General features: G+C 37.6%; 1 protein-coding gene across 1 annotated transcript in view; it reads left to right on the top strand.

The window, feature by feature from the left end:
• Window positions 1–1,119: 1,119 nt before the first annotated feature.
• The window catches only part of eif2b3 (eukaryotic translation initiation factor 2B, subunit 3 gamma), a 44,199-nt gene continuing 30,158 nt past the window's right edge, over window positions 1,120–15,160 (top strand). Inside the window, 3 exon segments of the mRNA XM_034304115.2 lie at window positions 1,120–1,239; window positions 1,241–1,274; window positions 11,156–11,313. Coding sequence (XP_034160006.1) covers window positions 1,126–1,239; window positions 1,241–1,274; window positions 11,156–11,313 — 306 coding nt within the window. The 5' untranslated portion in view covers window positions 1,120–1,125.

The following is a 15,160-nucleotide window of genomic DNA, read 5'->3' as shown; positions in this document are numbered from 1 at the left end:
GATCCTTACGCTTGCCCATTTTTCCTGCTTCCAACACATCAACTTTGAGAACTGACTGTTCACTTGCTGCCTAATATATCCCACCCCTTGAAAGGTGCCATTGTAATGAGATAGTCAATGTTATTCACTTCGCCTGTCAGTGTTTGAATGTTTAATGTTATGGCTGATCATTATATGTACACACACACACACATTATATATATATATATATATATATATATATATATATATATATATATATATATATATATATATATATATATATATATATATGTATGTATTTTATTCAGAACAGTATAGAATTACAGTATAGCAGTAGTAATAGCAGCTATAGGAAGCATAAGAACTACTTTTTGGATCTAGGAACGAAAGTTACTGGTTCATGTTTCCTTCCGGGCTGTTTCAAAATAACGGCACGGGTGTCATCATGTTAGCTACTTGGCTAGCTAGTGAGATTTTCTGAAGCTGAAAAAATTCCTTTATGTTACTGTAGAGCCTCGAACATTTGCTGAATATTTCCTGAATATTTTGTCTTTACCTCGCCGGGGTTGTTTCATTACACTCATTGTGGAGTTTTTGCATTCCTGCTGGAGATTACTGTCAGCTGGAGCTGAATGCTAACCGCGCAGTAGCTTGCATGCGTTACTGCTGAACAGGTAGGCTAGCCGGCTAGCACGCGTCTGTTATTGTAGGTTATACACTGTATTACTGTATATTACTGTAATTGACGCTAGCTCAGGTGTGTATATTGTGTTCCTAAGTTGCATCTTTGGACTGTATTTATTGAACGCCTAGCCTCTGTGAGAGTGTGTTGAGTTGCTTAGCCATGGCGCTAGCAGCTATATGACATCATGATGTAATGTTAGGAAAGTGCTGAATGTTGTGACGTGATGTCTAATGTGTCAACAAAACACAACAAACGTAAACAAACTATATCATTTTCACCCTTTTCTGTTTGTTGGCTCATTAGGTCAAGTTAAAAAGAATAATTTGATAATCAAAATGTGTGTGAACTGAATTGGTTTCACTTAAATGACTTGAATAAATAAAAGAATGAATGAATAAATCACTTGAATGAATGAGTGAATGAAGTGTGTATGTTCTCTTGCATGGCAGTGGATTAAGATGGAGCTGCAGGCGGTGCTGATGGCTGCTGGTGGTGGGTCGCGCATGATGGACCTGACCTACAACACCCCGAAACCTTTACTGCCTGTGGGCAACAAGCCGCTCATCTGGTACCCCGCTCAACCTGCTGGAGAGAGCCGGCTTTGAAGGTAAACTCACAAACACCGGTCAATGCTCCATCATTACTGATACAGTAATAACTGCATTACCGTTGCATTATCATCGATTCATGGCTCTCTAGCTTCCTGCAGAGTTTAGCTCTGACTCTAATAAAACACACCTATACTAGCTCGTAATGCTGGACCTACACACTTTCTCTCATCTGCTGTACACTGCATGCTAATAATATACCATCTATTATAGCACATATTCCCAAACCTGGTCCTGGAGTACCCCATGCCTTGCATGTGTTAGTGTTAGTGTTAGTGTTTTCCATGTTCCCAATACACCTGATTTAACTTTTCGGCTAATTAACTGCCCATCCTGAGTTGAAGTGGGTGTGTTAGAGAAGGGAAAACACTCGAATGTGTAGGACCGGGGTCCTCTGGGGTACCTCAGGACCAGGCTTGAGAATGTGTGTACTACAGCATACTGTATGGGAGGAAAATATTTGCTCTGATGCATCTCTATTTATTATTGCTTAAAGCATTGATTCATTATAAACCCCAGCCAGTAAAAGAGATGATTATAGGAGTTATGGTTTAAGGAAACATTTTACAAACGTTAGATGGTAATTATTAGTTGTACCTCAATTCTATTTTTTTTTTGGGAAATTTTTGAATTTGCCAATTCCCACTTTCTAGCCAGCTCTCCTCTGTTGCATGACAGGAAGGTGAAGGCTAGCATGTGCTCCCTCTGAGACACAGGAATCCAGCCACTGCATCTTTGTATTGATATTCATGCTCCGTCACTGGGCAGAGTAAAACGCACGGGAGGAAATCTGCCCTCTTGAGCTCACAGATGCCCACGGTTGGCTAGTGTCGCTGTGATTGACAGGGGAGATAGTAATTCCAGCCCTCCCACAGTCTTGGACTCTCGGTCCTGGATGGCTGTGGCATCATCAGGATTCAAACTCACGATCTTCTGTCGTACCATGGCACGTTAAATTTAAAAGAAACTTTTCCTTCGCAGTGCTGATATCAGCTGATGAGTTTTGGCCACTACATGATTCAATACTGACATCACAGTCATTGAACAAAGGCTTGATGGTGGTGGACTTTAAGAAATTATGTTCATATGGAAAGTGTGTGATGTGTCAACCAACATCACACACATTCATGGTGGATCTTCTGATCCTATCCAGTGTTTCAGGCCAGTATTGGGTTAAAAGATTCCTAGTAATTGTCAGATAAGATTAGATAAGATAAGATAAGATTTCAGGGAAATTCAAGCTGACACAGCAGCACAAGTCAGAGGAGTAATATCAAAGGAAAGAAAAGGATTTTCATAAATACCTATACATCAGAAGTAGGATAAAATAAATAATAATATAAGATAAATAAAAAATAGAAATAATAGAAACAATAAAATAGATCAGTGTGTATGTACATATGCTAGAGTTCTGTCTGTATATATACAAGTGCAGTATGATCCAGAGACATTGTTAGAATAAAACACATGTGTATTATATTTATGCCATATAATGTATATCTAAATAGCGTGTATCACAGACGCTCACAGCTCTTTGACTCTGAATTATGACTATTTATGTGTGCTGCTTTTTGCCGTGCTCTTACCTTGCTGCGATTGATGACCTGTTTAGTTGTGGCTCACTCAGTTTATCTTACACTTGTTTCTGCTCATTGCATGGAAACCAAGCAGCTAAATACAAACGTAAATGGATATATACAGTATTGTCACATGACCACTGTGCAGGCACTGAGACAGTGTATTCATGACTCTGTATTTGGCTTTTAAGCAGAAAATGTCTACACCGATCCACCAGTGCTCGGGTTTGATGTGCTAAATATTTTCTGCTTAAAAGCCAAATACAGAGTCATGAATACACTGTCTCAGTGCCTGCACAGCTTTAACTAAATCGGGTGAAATAACGTCACCTTAGTGGCTCAGCAACTGTATGTAATATATTTCAGGACTGTTTAGCTGGCATTCCTTGCAAAGCTTTTGAGATTGAAAGTTTTTGTGAGGCGATTCACCATGTTCTTGAAGTGCATATGAAGTCAAAATGTGTTTCAGAGCTTTTTGTATATGACAACAAATACAATAGTATATCTGGAAAAAAATACAAAAATAGTTTTTGAGATATTCTCATTTTAAAATTATAATTTAGGGCTTCTAGGAAAATAATCATTTTTCAATATGTCCTCTGTCTAGTCTGTCAGGTCTTGCTCTACAGTAGCAGCTCTTTAGCAGCTCAGTGGTTCAGCGGTGTGTTTGTGGCTGTGCGTCTTCCCACATGCTGTTCCCTTTTCTGACCATCCCTTGGTTGAGAAACGTGGTTGGGATTTTATTCATTTTGAAGAGTGAAAATTTTTGGCACACTTTCACTTTTCTTGCTAATCTCAGACTGATCGAGAACGCAGTTCCGTCTTTATAAACTGTCGGGCCTTCTCAATCAGTAAGAGTAAGCAATATCATTTTATCAAGTAGCGTAATGTTTAATTTCATTATATTCTAGATTCTGTTTATTTGTATTTTCTTTTAGATGCCAATACGTACATCTGGAACATAGTGCTGAGCTAAAGTTTGATCTAACGCTGTGCAGCAACTCAGACAGAAGTATATACACATAATGATAATTCTTTAGCAATAAGCCTACCACTCAGACATGTCAGATGTCTCCCGGTGATGACTCTGTGGCTCTCCGTCGTCCTCGGCTCATACATGTACGGCATAGCTCTCACCGTCTACGATATTCAAACTGACTGTCCCTCAGTGGTGGAATAAACTTCCAACCTCAATCCAGACAGTTACCTCAATCTCGTATGGTAGCACTACTTGTCTTGTTCTCTGCCTGATATATCTCTTTGCTTGTATTTCCTCATTTGTAAGTTGCTTTGGATAAATGAATGAATGAATAAATGCTTTGGATAAATGTCTGTCGAATGAATAAATGGAAATGATATTGTCCTCGTTGAACTCCACCGGTATGGGTTAAGGGGGAAACTCCACAGTTGAGAAGAAGCTCGTTCGAGTCTTTGCTGTTCTGCATATGTAGCATGTTTGCTAAGCTACGGCAACGCTTTATAAAGATTCAGTAGTAGTGGAGTATCTTGAATGCTAGTGGCTGCTGTCAAGCACTTCGACATGCTGTCGCTCTCACTTCCTGTTTAAAAAGGAAATACGTTAACATACAGAATCCGATCATGGCTCTCAACCCAGTTCATGGAGACTTATCACACTCTAATTATCACACACTGTACACTTTAGAGCTGATAGTTTTTTTTTTCCCTAAAAGGATTATGGAGCTGTTGCCGTGGCATTTTCTTTTTACGTTTTCAGGAGCTTTTACTTTATGAGCTTCTCTGTCTGTTTATAGACAATATAGAATTTACCTGCAGGCAACATGACTATAAAATTACACTTTATGATCAATTTTATTGGTCTGGACCAGATATTTTTTATTATTAATTGTAAACTTTGCTTATGTAACAGAGTTAGTGTGTGTATTGTGAGTAGGGACAATCAGGACTCCTTTGAGAAAAACAAATGTTATGTGTGCAGCACAGATTTGCTCAGTAAGGAATTAAGCAATGGATAATGGTCTTAATTATTTTATTTTATTTTTAGCAGCAAGGGAGTTACCATGACATCAATGGGCAATTATAAACATAGATTGGGTCTAGTGCTATAATTGTCCATTTTTCCAAGGATTAGTCACCTTTTCAGGAAGCAATGGCTTTTACATTCTTGAAGGTGTTACATGTCAAATAGAGAACCATTTGAGATACGATGTCTTGTCTCAGACTTATCTTAATTGTCATAAGTCTGATCTGAAGTGTTTATATGTAAAATTACAACTACAAACCAAATGGATACACTTCCAATTTTAGTAGATTTGAAATATTATAAATAGCTGCTTGGTATGATTTTTTTTTCCAAATAATAAAACAAAAGGTTCTTATTTTGGCCCTGAGCAAATGAATACAAGAGAGGATTTGCTTGTTTCCAAACAAATTTGACAAGCAGCATAAAACCGAGTGAGAATATAATCAACGGAAAATATTTTCATTTGACTTTAGACCAGTGATTACAAATCTGTAACCGCTTAAGCTGTTCTAACAAAGTGATATATGATGTATATGACTGGTGATTGTAATTATAATATTAGACACGAGAAATAACAGACATGAAAAATAGGCTTTATGGGTTCTGGGGAATAAATGAGTCTGACACGGAGGAAGGGAGGAAAAAGCAACAAGTGAAAGATCTTTCTCAACGCCTTACCCAATCATCACTGCAGTTTGTTAAATGGAGGCGGTGCTGACAGAATAGACAAGTACGGTATATAAAGAATGTTTATAGAACACCCACCATGTGAAGTCAAATATTTGGTCTGTAATTTTAAAAGTCATTGCCTTAGGATGTATAGTGTGGCACTTGATATATAGTATTAGACAATTAAAGCAGCCCACACACTGTTATCATTTCACTTCTTAGACTGACATCCAGAAGTGAGTGGCAGACAAGTTTATACCCGTATATGTTCAGAGAGACTGTATGGTGCCGTTTGTGTGCCGTGCTGAAGTCAAAACCTTCATGATTACTTCAAACCTCTGACTTTAATAGTTACTTTAGTTACTAGCAGCCGTATTCAGAGTTGTTACACAACTTCAGAGGGATTAATACTGAAACTGTACTCAAGAGTATTCAGATCACGGGTATAACTACGCACTTAAGCACTATCGGGACAGTGGTGCGGGATTTGCGTGTGTGGGGCGGAGTCGGCTAAAAAGAGACGCTTGTCTAAGGTACATGCGATTGTGTCCATGATGGATAAAATTATGAACAACACTTACTTAAAATGACTTATTTCCTCATCTGTAAGAGTAGCAGGTCAGCTTATCCATCAACCCATAGATGTTTCCTTTAGAGGAGAACACATCAACTTAAACAAAACATTATATGAATTATTATAATTTGTTAATTATTGAACCAAACATCACATTAAAATCATGATAAAATAGCCTAAATCCCATGTACACATTACCTTTATTTAGTATCTTACAGCTACATTAAGTTGTAAGCACAACAACAACAACAACAACAACAACAATAATAATAATAATAATAATAATAATAATAATAATAATAATAATAATAATATTAGTAGTTGCAGTGTTTTTCAGCTGTGTCTACATGTCATGCTTTGTGCTGCTGTTCATCTATTTCATCATGCGAAAAGTGTGTGCTGGATCAAGTGCTATTTTATAAACTGTCGAATAATGATGCTGGAAGCCATTTTGTTAAATTAAATCAAATTTGCAGTGATTGTGGAATCTTTATGTAGCAATGTATTGGCAATACACTAGACTCCTATTAGACATTTATTTCAATATTTGCCAAGTTCTCATGTATATATACTTGTATTAATGTTTCTCTTTATATGGCAAAAAAACAATTTGTCAAATAAAAAGAAAGACTAATACGATTATTTATACATGAGAATTTGGCAAACATTGAAATAAATGTCTAATATAATGTCTTTTGCTTTGTGTTGAAAGGAGGTGGTCTAGACACTGTTGAAAAACCCCTCCTGTGATACTCAAGAAAAATCTGGCAATGGCAGAGGGTTTAATGATCTGATTGGGCTGCGCAGAAAATCAGTTTAAGTATGTGTGTAAACTAACTCTGAATGCGAATAACTTGTGGGAAAACTAACTTAAGTTTTAACAGCTAAGGACTGAATGTTTAATTCAATTCTGTAATGCCTACCCTGAAAAGGTACATTTGTATTTCCAAAGTTGTTGAATGAAATGAGAAATTGAACTTTTTGTGTATTTCATTGGCTGATGAGCATTCAGTCAGGAATCGCAGCTCTGTTTCAGCTGTGCATTGCTTACATTGCTGACATGCTGATTTAATTGGGTCATATGTTTTACCTCCTATATTGCTTTCACATACGAGTCCAGATGTCCGGGAAATATCCTCCACTCAGAGCCAGACTGAATAGTTTTACAATTGCCAAATTAAAATTTAGAGCTCGTGGCATCTCATTTAGGACGTATTCATCCTCACATGTGTAATGTTTTCAACATGGCCTCATTTACTTCCCTCCGATGTGAGCATCATCTAGGCCATGAGTGGCCACCTGCAGCACAGGGGCAGGAGGGAATATCACGATAACGTTCTCTTAGCAGGAACCCCTGTGCAATTCCAACTGAATAACAAATGATAAATGCACATATTTTTATTGCAAACCCATGTTCCCTTACAATGTATTTTCCAAGTCAAAATTAATTATTGGTTAGCATGTATTTTGAAAATCCAAAGCTGAAAAATGCTGCTTGCATAAGTATTTAACCCCCCCAGACTTTGAAAGCTCCAGATAAAAGATATCGTCTTAACGAAGACACGATTGACTTAATAATAATTGGCCTTCACCAGTGAAATATTAAACCAGCTCCTGTCTTCTGAACAAAATCCACCTCAGTTGAACTGTCATTGAAGAGACAATTCAGGTGAGTTTTTATTGAAGGAAACAAGGTCTGGAGGAAAGGAGTGAAAATGAAGACTTAGGAGCATTTTAAGGAAGTTAAATATAAGGTACTAGAATTTCATAACTTAGGAATAGGGTGTAAATTATCTGAAAGTTTGAACATCTCAGTAAGCAATGTTGGATTGATAGTGAAGAAGTGGATGCTGCATCGCACCATGCAAGCACTATCTAGATAAGACCCTCCCTCAGAACTCACAAAAACAAGATGGAGGCTGGTGAGGGAAGCCACAGTGAGGCCAACAGTCACTCTGAAGGAGTTACAGAGTTCAGTGGATGAGAGTGGAATGAAGGTGCACTAGACAGCTCTGCATAATTAAAAACTGTATGAGAGGGTAGCTAGAAAGTAACCGCTGCGTAAGAAGTGCCATATGGAAGCACTTGAGTGACCCATTGAAGTTTTTTTTTTTTTTTTTTTTTTTTTTTGCGTGATCAGACCAAGATCAAGACACTGTATTTGGGCAAGTTTCAAAGTGCTTTGTGTGGTGCAAACCTAATGCAGGCCATACCTCAATTAACACCATCCCAGCATGCTCTGGGGATGCTTTTCATCCTTAGTACCTCAGCTTCTTGTCAAAATTGAAGGGAGAATGGTTCTGTGGCTACTGGTTCTGTTCTACTATAGTGAACTTCAAACATTCATGCAACATTTTGGACTGAAATTGCCGTGCAGCTACAACAGCGGACAACAGCGAGTAGCTTAGCAACAAGCTAGCATGGCTGATGTTCGTGTTAGCACGAATGTTGATGATTATCTTCTCAAAACAGTGATTAGTATGATCGATGTTATAGATTTAGCCAAATACTGTGTCTGTACATTAACTGATCTAAAGCCAATACTGCTATAAACTAATTTAAAAGTAGAGAATGAGGACTTTACGCTGTTCACAGTGTGCGCGGCCATGTTGATTTGACGTCAGCGTGTACACAGGGAAGGAACTGGCAGTTGAGAAGACTACCCCAAGTTGACGAGTTGAAATTTCAAGTTGAGGGCGTGTTTTCGGTGGTTTTCATGCCAAATGAGATTTAGCATAAGTTGTAGATGAGCTGTAGATGGTTAAAGCTTTAATTGCTGTAAAAGGTGGTTCTAGTACTAATACAAGTACTAGTCTGAAGGAGTTGAATACTTATTCAGTTTTCTAATTTTTTTAAAGCTCTGCTGACAAATACTAAATTTTGACTGTGAAAATTTACTTTGAGCATGTAGGTTTGTAATAAAAATACTGACTTGGACAATCTGTGTCTCATTTGTGATCCCAACAAATCTCATGACTTTTAAGGGGGGTGTGAATACTTTTGCAAGGCACTGTTTATAGTCAAAACTTTAAAAGGTGTAAACAACAAGAACTTTTAATTAAACACATATTTACTGACAGGGTTGTTTCAAACTCAAATACACAGCAGAAAGTCTAGCAAAGTCTTAATGCTGTAAATAAATTTAAAATGACATTTGGCAGATGCAGATACAGGACGCAATCCAAGCACACAGCTGAGCAGTCAACAGCTCACAGCATTGCTTCAGGGAGCGACAGCAGCTGACCCCAACCTCAGAAACCTAATCGCTGAGATACCGCTGTCCTTATGAAAGATCATACAAAAACATACCGAGATGTTGTACATGAAGAGGCTTCAGTTTATGTTCTGACCATTCTCGTGATATGTGAGGTTTTCATGTCAGAGTGAAGTAGCCTATGCTTTTTGAGTTTAAACAGAGAACATGTAGTGTGAAAACTCCCACAGACTTCCAGCTTTAAATATCTATTGGTTGAATCCGGTTTAGAAAACGAACTGTTTCAGAATGGAAACGTTTTTAAAAAGCATCAGATCCTAATTGTTTACTCTGGAAATTAACGTTTGTGTTGACTCAGTCACTCAAACCTTCAAGAATGTCCTGTTTTAATGGAGTATTGGAGACAGCCTGCACCAGGGGGAGTTATGAAGAAAGTAATACTGGAGAGGAAAGGAGAAGAGCACCTGGTTATTCTCTGACTGACACCGACTCTCTTGATACCACTGTGTGATGATCCAGACCCACTGCATGACCCAGTTTACACGAACTAACCCTGAATGTTCTGCTGTTAGTTCGGTTTAATTCTCCAAATATCAGGGTTCCTCCCTGAGTTGCTGTTCACTAATGCTTTAATTGCGGAGCAGAAAGAAATTGCAGTTTAGGGGGGAAAAAAAATAAACCCGTTTTTAAAGCCAAGTAGGGATAAGGAGGCATACATGCTTGCGGACTGAGTTTTATGGTATTAATGATAATTAAATGTTTATTTTTTACACCTAGCTGATATTGACTAATCCTGCTGGTATGAAGTTTGTGACCATGGCCTTCTGCCTGGCCTGCAGCACAGTGTGTACCTTTATTTGTAGCACAGTGTGCACTGTTAACAGCCAACAGCCCGGCCAGCAAGAGCCTGCATTAGCTTTATGCAGTACTAACTACAGTATGTAAGCAATTTTGCAAGAAAATGTTTGTGCACTTAAGCAGGATTCTAGGAAAGGCTTTTCCACTTGGCCCAAGCGCAGGGGCTTTTGGCATGTAATTAACAATGAATGTATTTAAAATGTGTCTGAACATTTTTCTAATTAGCTCCAGCTCAGTCTCTGTCTGTCTACATGCGTTCTTCTGTCTCTCTTAAGCTTAAACATGCACTCTATTAAAAAGGGTAAAGTTTTAGTATTATATGACATTATAAAATCTTGCTTGTATTGCTTTTGGCGTTATCTTTGTGAAGTATCCTTGGACTTTTTGGAAGGTGCTATGTTAATTAAACTTAGATAGGACATACACACTCTATACAGTTAGTAATACTTGTGTTCCAGCACATGGCTAAAGCAATAACTGTTTGTTTTTATTTTATGTTTTCTTTATAGTTATTTCAAATCTGCATTAACCTTTTGACGTTGGCATTTATGGTTGACGTACAGTCACGCGTTGTTGAAGTCAAATAGGTACGGTACTGCGAAATTACCTACGCAAATCGCAGCCATAATGTTGCAAAAGAAAATATCACATTTTTTCAAAAGAAGCAAAATTAATGAAGACATCATTCAAGTTCCAACTGTTCAGGCCATAATGAATATGTACACACAAGCATAGGTTAAAATTAAAATTCTAGCACCTTCTCACGTCCCTGGCTGGGAGCATGAATCCTCTGTTGCTTTTCTCTCCTTTAGGTTACACTTAATCAGATTTGCTACTCATTTATTTGCTTCACTCACATAAATAGGTTTCAGAGGTGAATTCCTGCATGAAGTGTTTTCTACTTTTAGGGAACGACTTGATATTTGTGGTTCGAATTGTGTTTTGAATAAGCAGGTGTGTAATCATTAAGTTTGTTCCTGTCTCAGAGGTCATAGTGATCACCACCAAAGAAGTGCAGAAGGCACTGAGCATGGAGCAGCGAGTGAAGCTGGATGTGAAGATGAAGCTGGACGTGGTGTGTATCCAGGAGGAAGCGGATATGGGGACTGCCGACGCCCTACGACACATTCAGCAGAAGATCAAGGCAAGAGACAATAATAATGACAATAATAATATTAATAGAAAACATTTCAGTATCCCAAAGACACCTACAGCTTACACGTGTAAGGATAAAACACTTGGGGTTGTGCTGTTGTAGGAAAATAAGCAAAAATGGTGTAGTGTGATGCTGTTACCACCCTGAAGTTGATTATTTTCCAAAAGCAGTATGTCCTGAAGTGTTTTTTTCCTCTTATGCAGAAGCAATTTGCCAAACGCTAACAATATATTATTTATTAAAGAGTGAAACATGGTACTTTTTATCTGTTTATAGTTTATTGTTGTGGAACAACTTGTGTGACACAAATTAGCTCCTGTTTTCCTCTGCCTTGAAATTAAGACAAGAAATAAGACAAAATAAGACAAGAAAAAATGCAGTTCGTTGTGTTACAGAGAAGCCGCAGAGTGCCCTCTGTCCTGAAGAGCTTCCCATGGCAAAAAAGCTTTGCCTCTAACTGTTACACTGTTAACGTCTGCCATGTTAGATAAACACGTCATCACAGAGAACTTCAGCATATCACCAAGTACATAGGGATTATTTTTATCAGTTCACGTGGAGTATCTGCTGTACACATCCCTGTGTAATTTGTTACTATAGAAACAATAACGTCTTCGAGCAAGCGCATTAATATAAGCCCGTGATTTGTCTTACAGTCGGCACTACTGTCAGTGCTGCTGTTATAGAAAGCTAATCAACACCTTCTGACCAATCAGATTCGAGAATTCAACAGCTCTGTGGTATAAATTATCTGGAACACAACTTATACATATAGTGAGGGAAAATAAGTATTCAGACCATTTTGTTTTTGTTATTAAATATACTTCCAGTGTGTGTGTCTACTTCAGACTTACACACACAACGTCTTTTGGTGTTGTACTTATAATAAAGTATTATAAATATGAACAAAAAGTCTGTTTAAAAAAGGGGGGGGGGGGTTGGTGGAGGAGGGGGGCTTGGGATTGTCTTTCTCCAAAAATAAGAATTATGAAATATTGCCAAAATGTTCTTTTTTTTTTTTTTGTTTCATCTGACCAGGGTATATTGTTCCAACAGAGTTCTGATTTGTGTAATACTTTTAGATACACATCTCTGTGCATCTCTGAGCAGAGGAGCTCTGAGTGGTGTGCTGGAACAGCGATGATGGCGAGGATTGCCATGCAGTTCATTGCGTATCGTTCTCCGTGTAACTTGTTCCTGCTGCTTTCGGGTCGTCCTGCAACTCTTTTTCGAGTGAATGCTGGCTTCTGTCTTACATTTCCTTATCATTAGTTTGAGAGTGTGTTGTGAAACCTTGCGTGGCACATCTGTCCAGGGATGTGGTTCTGTACAGCTGTGATTCCATGAACCTTCCACCTGCGTGTTGTCAAACGTGACAGGGGTGTTTAAGGTCTTTGCTCTTTGCTATGGCTCTGTAGCTTTTTTCACTCGTGTGGTGTTTAATAATGTCCCTGTGAAGCTTCTTCACCTTGACCATGATTGCTACTTGTTGTGTGAAATTGTTCCAATAAATAGCAACGACCTTTATAACAGTAACAGGTACAATTTGCACAAGAATATATTTTCTTTTTCAGCGTTTATATCTAGAACTTGATTTTTTTAAAGAAATATTTAATATATTATCTAAATACTTTTTTGACTATCAGTTCCATATATAATGTATATTGATAAGTATATCTATCTATCTATCTATCTCATATATATATATATATATATATATATATATATACAGTTGAGGTCAAAAGTTTACATCCCCCTTTCAGAATCTGCAAAATGTTCATTATTTTACCAAAATAAGAGGGATCATACAAAATGCATGTTATTGTTTATTTAGTGCTGACCTGAATAAGATATTTCACATAAAAGATGTTTACATCAAGAGAAAATAATAGTTGAATTTATAAAAATGACCCCGTTCAAAAGTTTACATCCCCTTGATTCTTAATACTGTTGTTACCTGAATGATCCACAGCTGTGTTTTTTTGTTTACTGATAGTTGTTCATGAGTCCCTTGTTTGTCCTGAACAGTTAAACTGCCTGCTGTTCTTCAGAAAAATCCTTCAGGTCCCACAAATTCTTTGGTTTTCCAGCATTTTTTGTGTATTTGAACCCTTTCCAACAATGACTGTATGATTTTGAGATCCATCTTTTCACACTGAGGACAACTGAGGGACTCATATGCAACTATTACAGAAGGTTCAAACGCTCACAGATGCTCCAGAAGAGCATTAAGAGCCGGGGGGTGAAAACTTTTGAACAGAATGGAGATGTGTACGTTTTTCTTATTTTGCCTAAATATCGTATTTTTTCACTTAGTACTGCCCTTCAGAGGCTACAGAAGATAGTTACATGTTTCCCAGAAGACAAAATAAGTTTAATTTACCCTGATCTTCAAATTCAAAAAGTTTTCACCCCCCTTTCAACTATTATTTTCTCTTGTGGACTATATGTAAACATCTTTTATGTGAAATATCTTATTCAGGTCAGCACTAAATAAACAATAACATGCATTTTGTATGATCCCTCTTATTTTGGTAAAATAAACATTTTGCAGATTCTGAAAGGGGGATGTAAACTTTTGACCTCAACTGACCTCAATATATATATATATATATATATATATATATATATATATATATTGATAAGTATATCTGATATATTGATAAGTATGTATCTATCTATGTATGTATCTATCTATCTCTCTCTCTCTCTCTCTCTCTCTATATATATATATATATATATATATATATATATATATATATATATCTCATATGCATATGCATATATGTGTGTGTATATATGTATATACATACACACACACACACACACACACACACACACTGTGTATATATCGATTAGCAGAAAGAGATGAAGTGTGTAAATCTGAAGTGGATCTATGCACTGGAAGTATATACATTTCCCCTCACTGTATTTGGAAAGTATGTCAAGCCCACACTGAACTCTCAGGAACTGTGTACATGCTTTAAGTGCACACTCAGTAGAAAACTCGGTCAGAAAGCCAAATCCTGGCTTTGATTCCTGGCATTATGGCTTTTTATTATTTCTGCCATTTGGTCACTTTGTCAAAAATAGTTTGAATCCAATCTGATATGCTGTTATGTTTGATTTTGAATAAATCAGGCAAGATTTATTGCAGCGCTAGTATTTAAAAAGTGCTTTTTTTGGAAGGTATACCTTCAACAGAAACAATTCCAGTAATGCAACAGTGTTGATTTTTAGTAAGTGTGTTGAAGGTTTAGCCAGATGCAGCCCATAACAATCTCTAGCATTACGCTCAGGCTTTAGGCTTTGGAAGAAAAAAACAGTGTACGTACTTCAATAAATGCAGTCTTGGTAGGTGTGAACATTATCAAGACGATGTGTAGACGTTTATGAATGCGGCTGATGGGTGTGTGTGGCCTTACCTGCCTACCATGTGACTGGCATGTGACATGTGTACCTCTGTTACCACATGATCCGTGACCTCACATGCTGCCTCATTTCACCTGCTGAAAACCTTCACAAACACACGGTTTCAGGACCCTCGAGCCTGCCTCCTGAATCCCAGACCTACCATCCACACGTGTGACAGTTTCCACGTGAACAGACGGGACAGGTGGTGTTGGCTCGTGTGGGTTACGCTCATGTGTTATGAGTTATTAGGGAGTTAGAAGGTGTCATCACATCAGGGACGGCCAGATTTTCCTTTTTTTTTTTTTAAATTCCTCTGCTTTTGTCATTCCAGGATCAGGATAACATATCATTTACAGCCCATCTTGTGTATGTGTGTGTCCTAAGGTCCATTTCATTCCTCGCCGTGCATGGCTTCCATGAA

The sequence above is a fragment of the Pangasianodon hypophthalmus genome, chromosome 4 (genome assembly GCF_027358585.1).
Source record: "Pangasianodon hypophthalmus isolate fPanHyp1 chromosome 4, fPanHyp1.pri, whole genome shotgun sequence".
Taxonomy (NCBI): domain Eukaryota; kingdom Metazoa; phylum Chordata; class Actinopteri; order Siluriformes; family Pangasiidae; genus Pangasianodon; species Pangasianodon hypophthalmus.
This window is presented reverse-complemented; position numbering and strand designations above follow the sequence as displayed.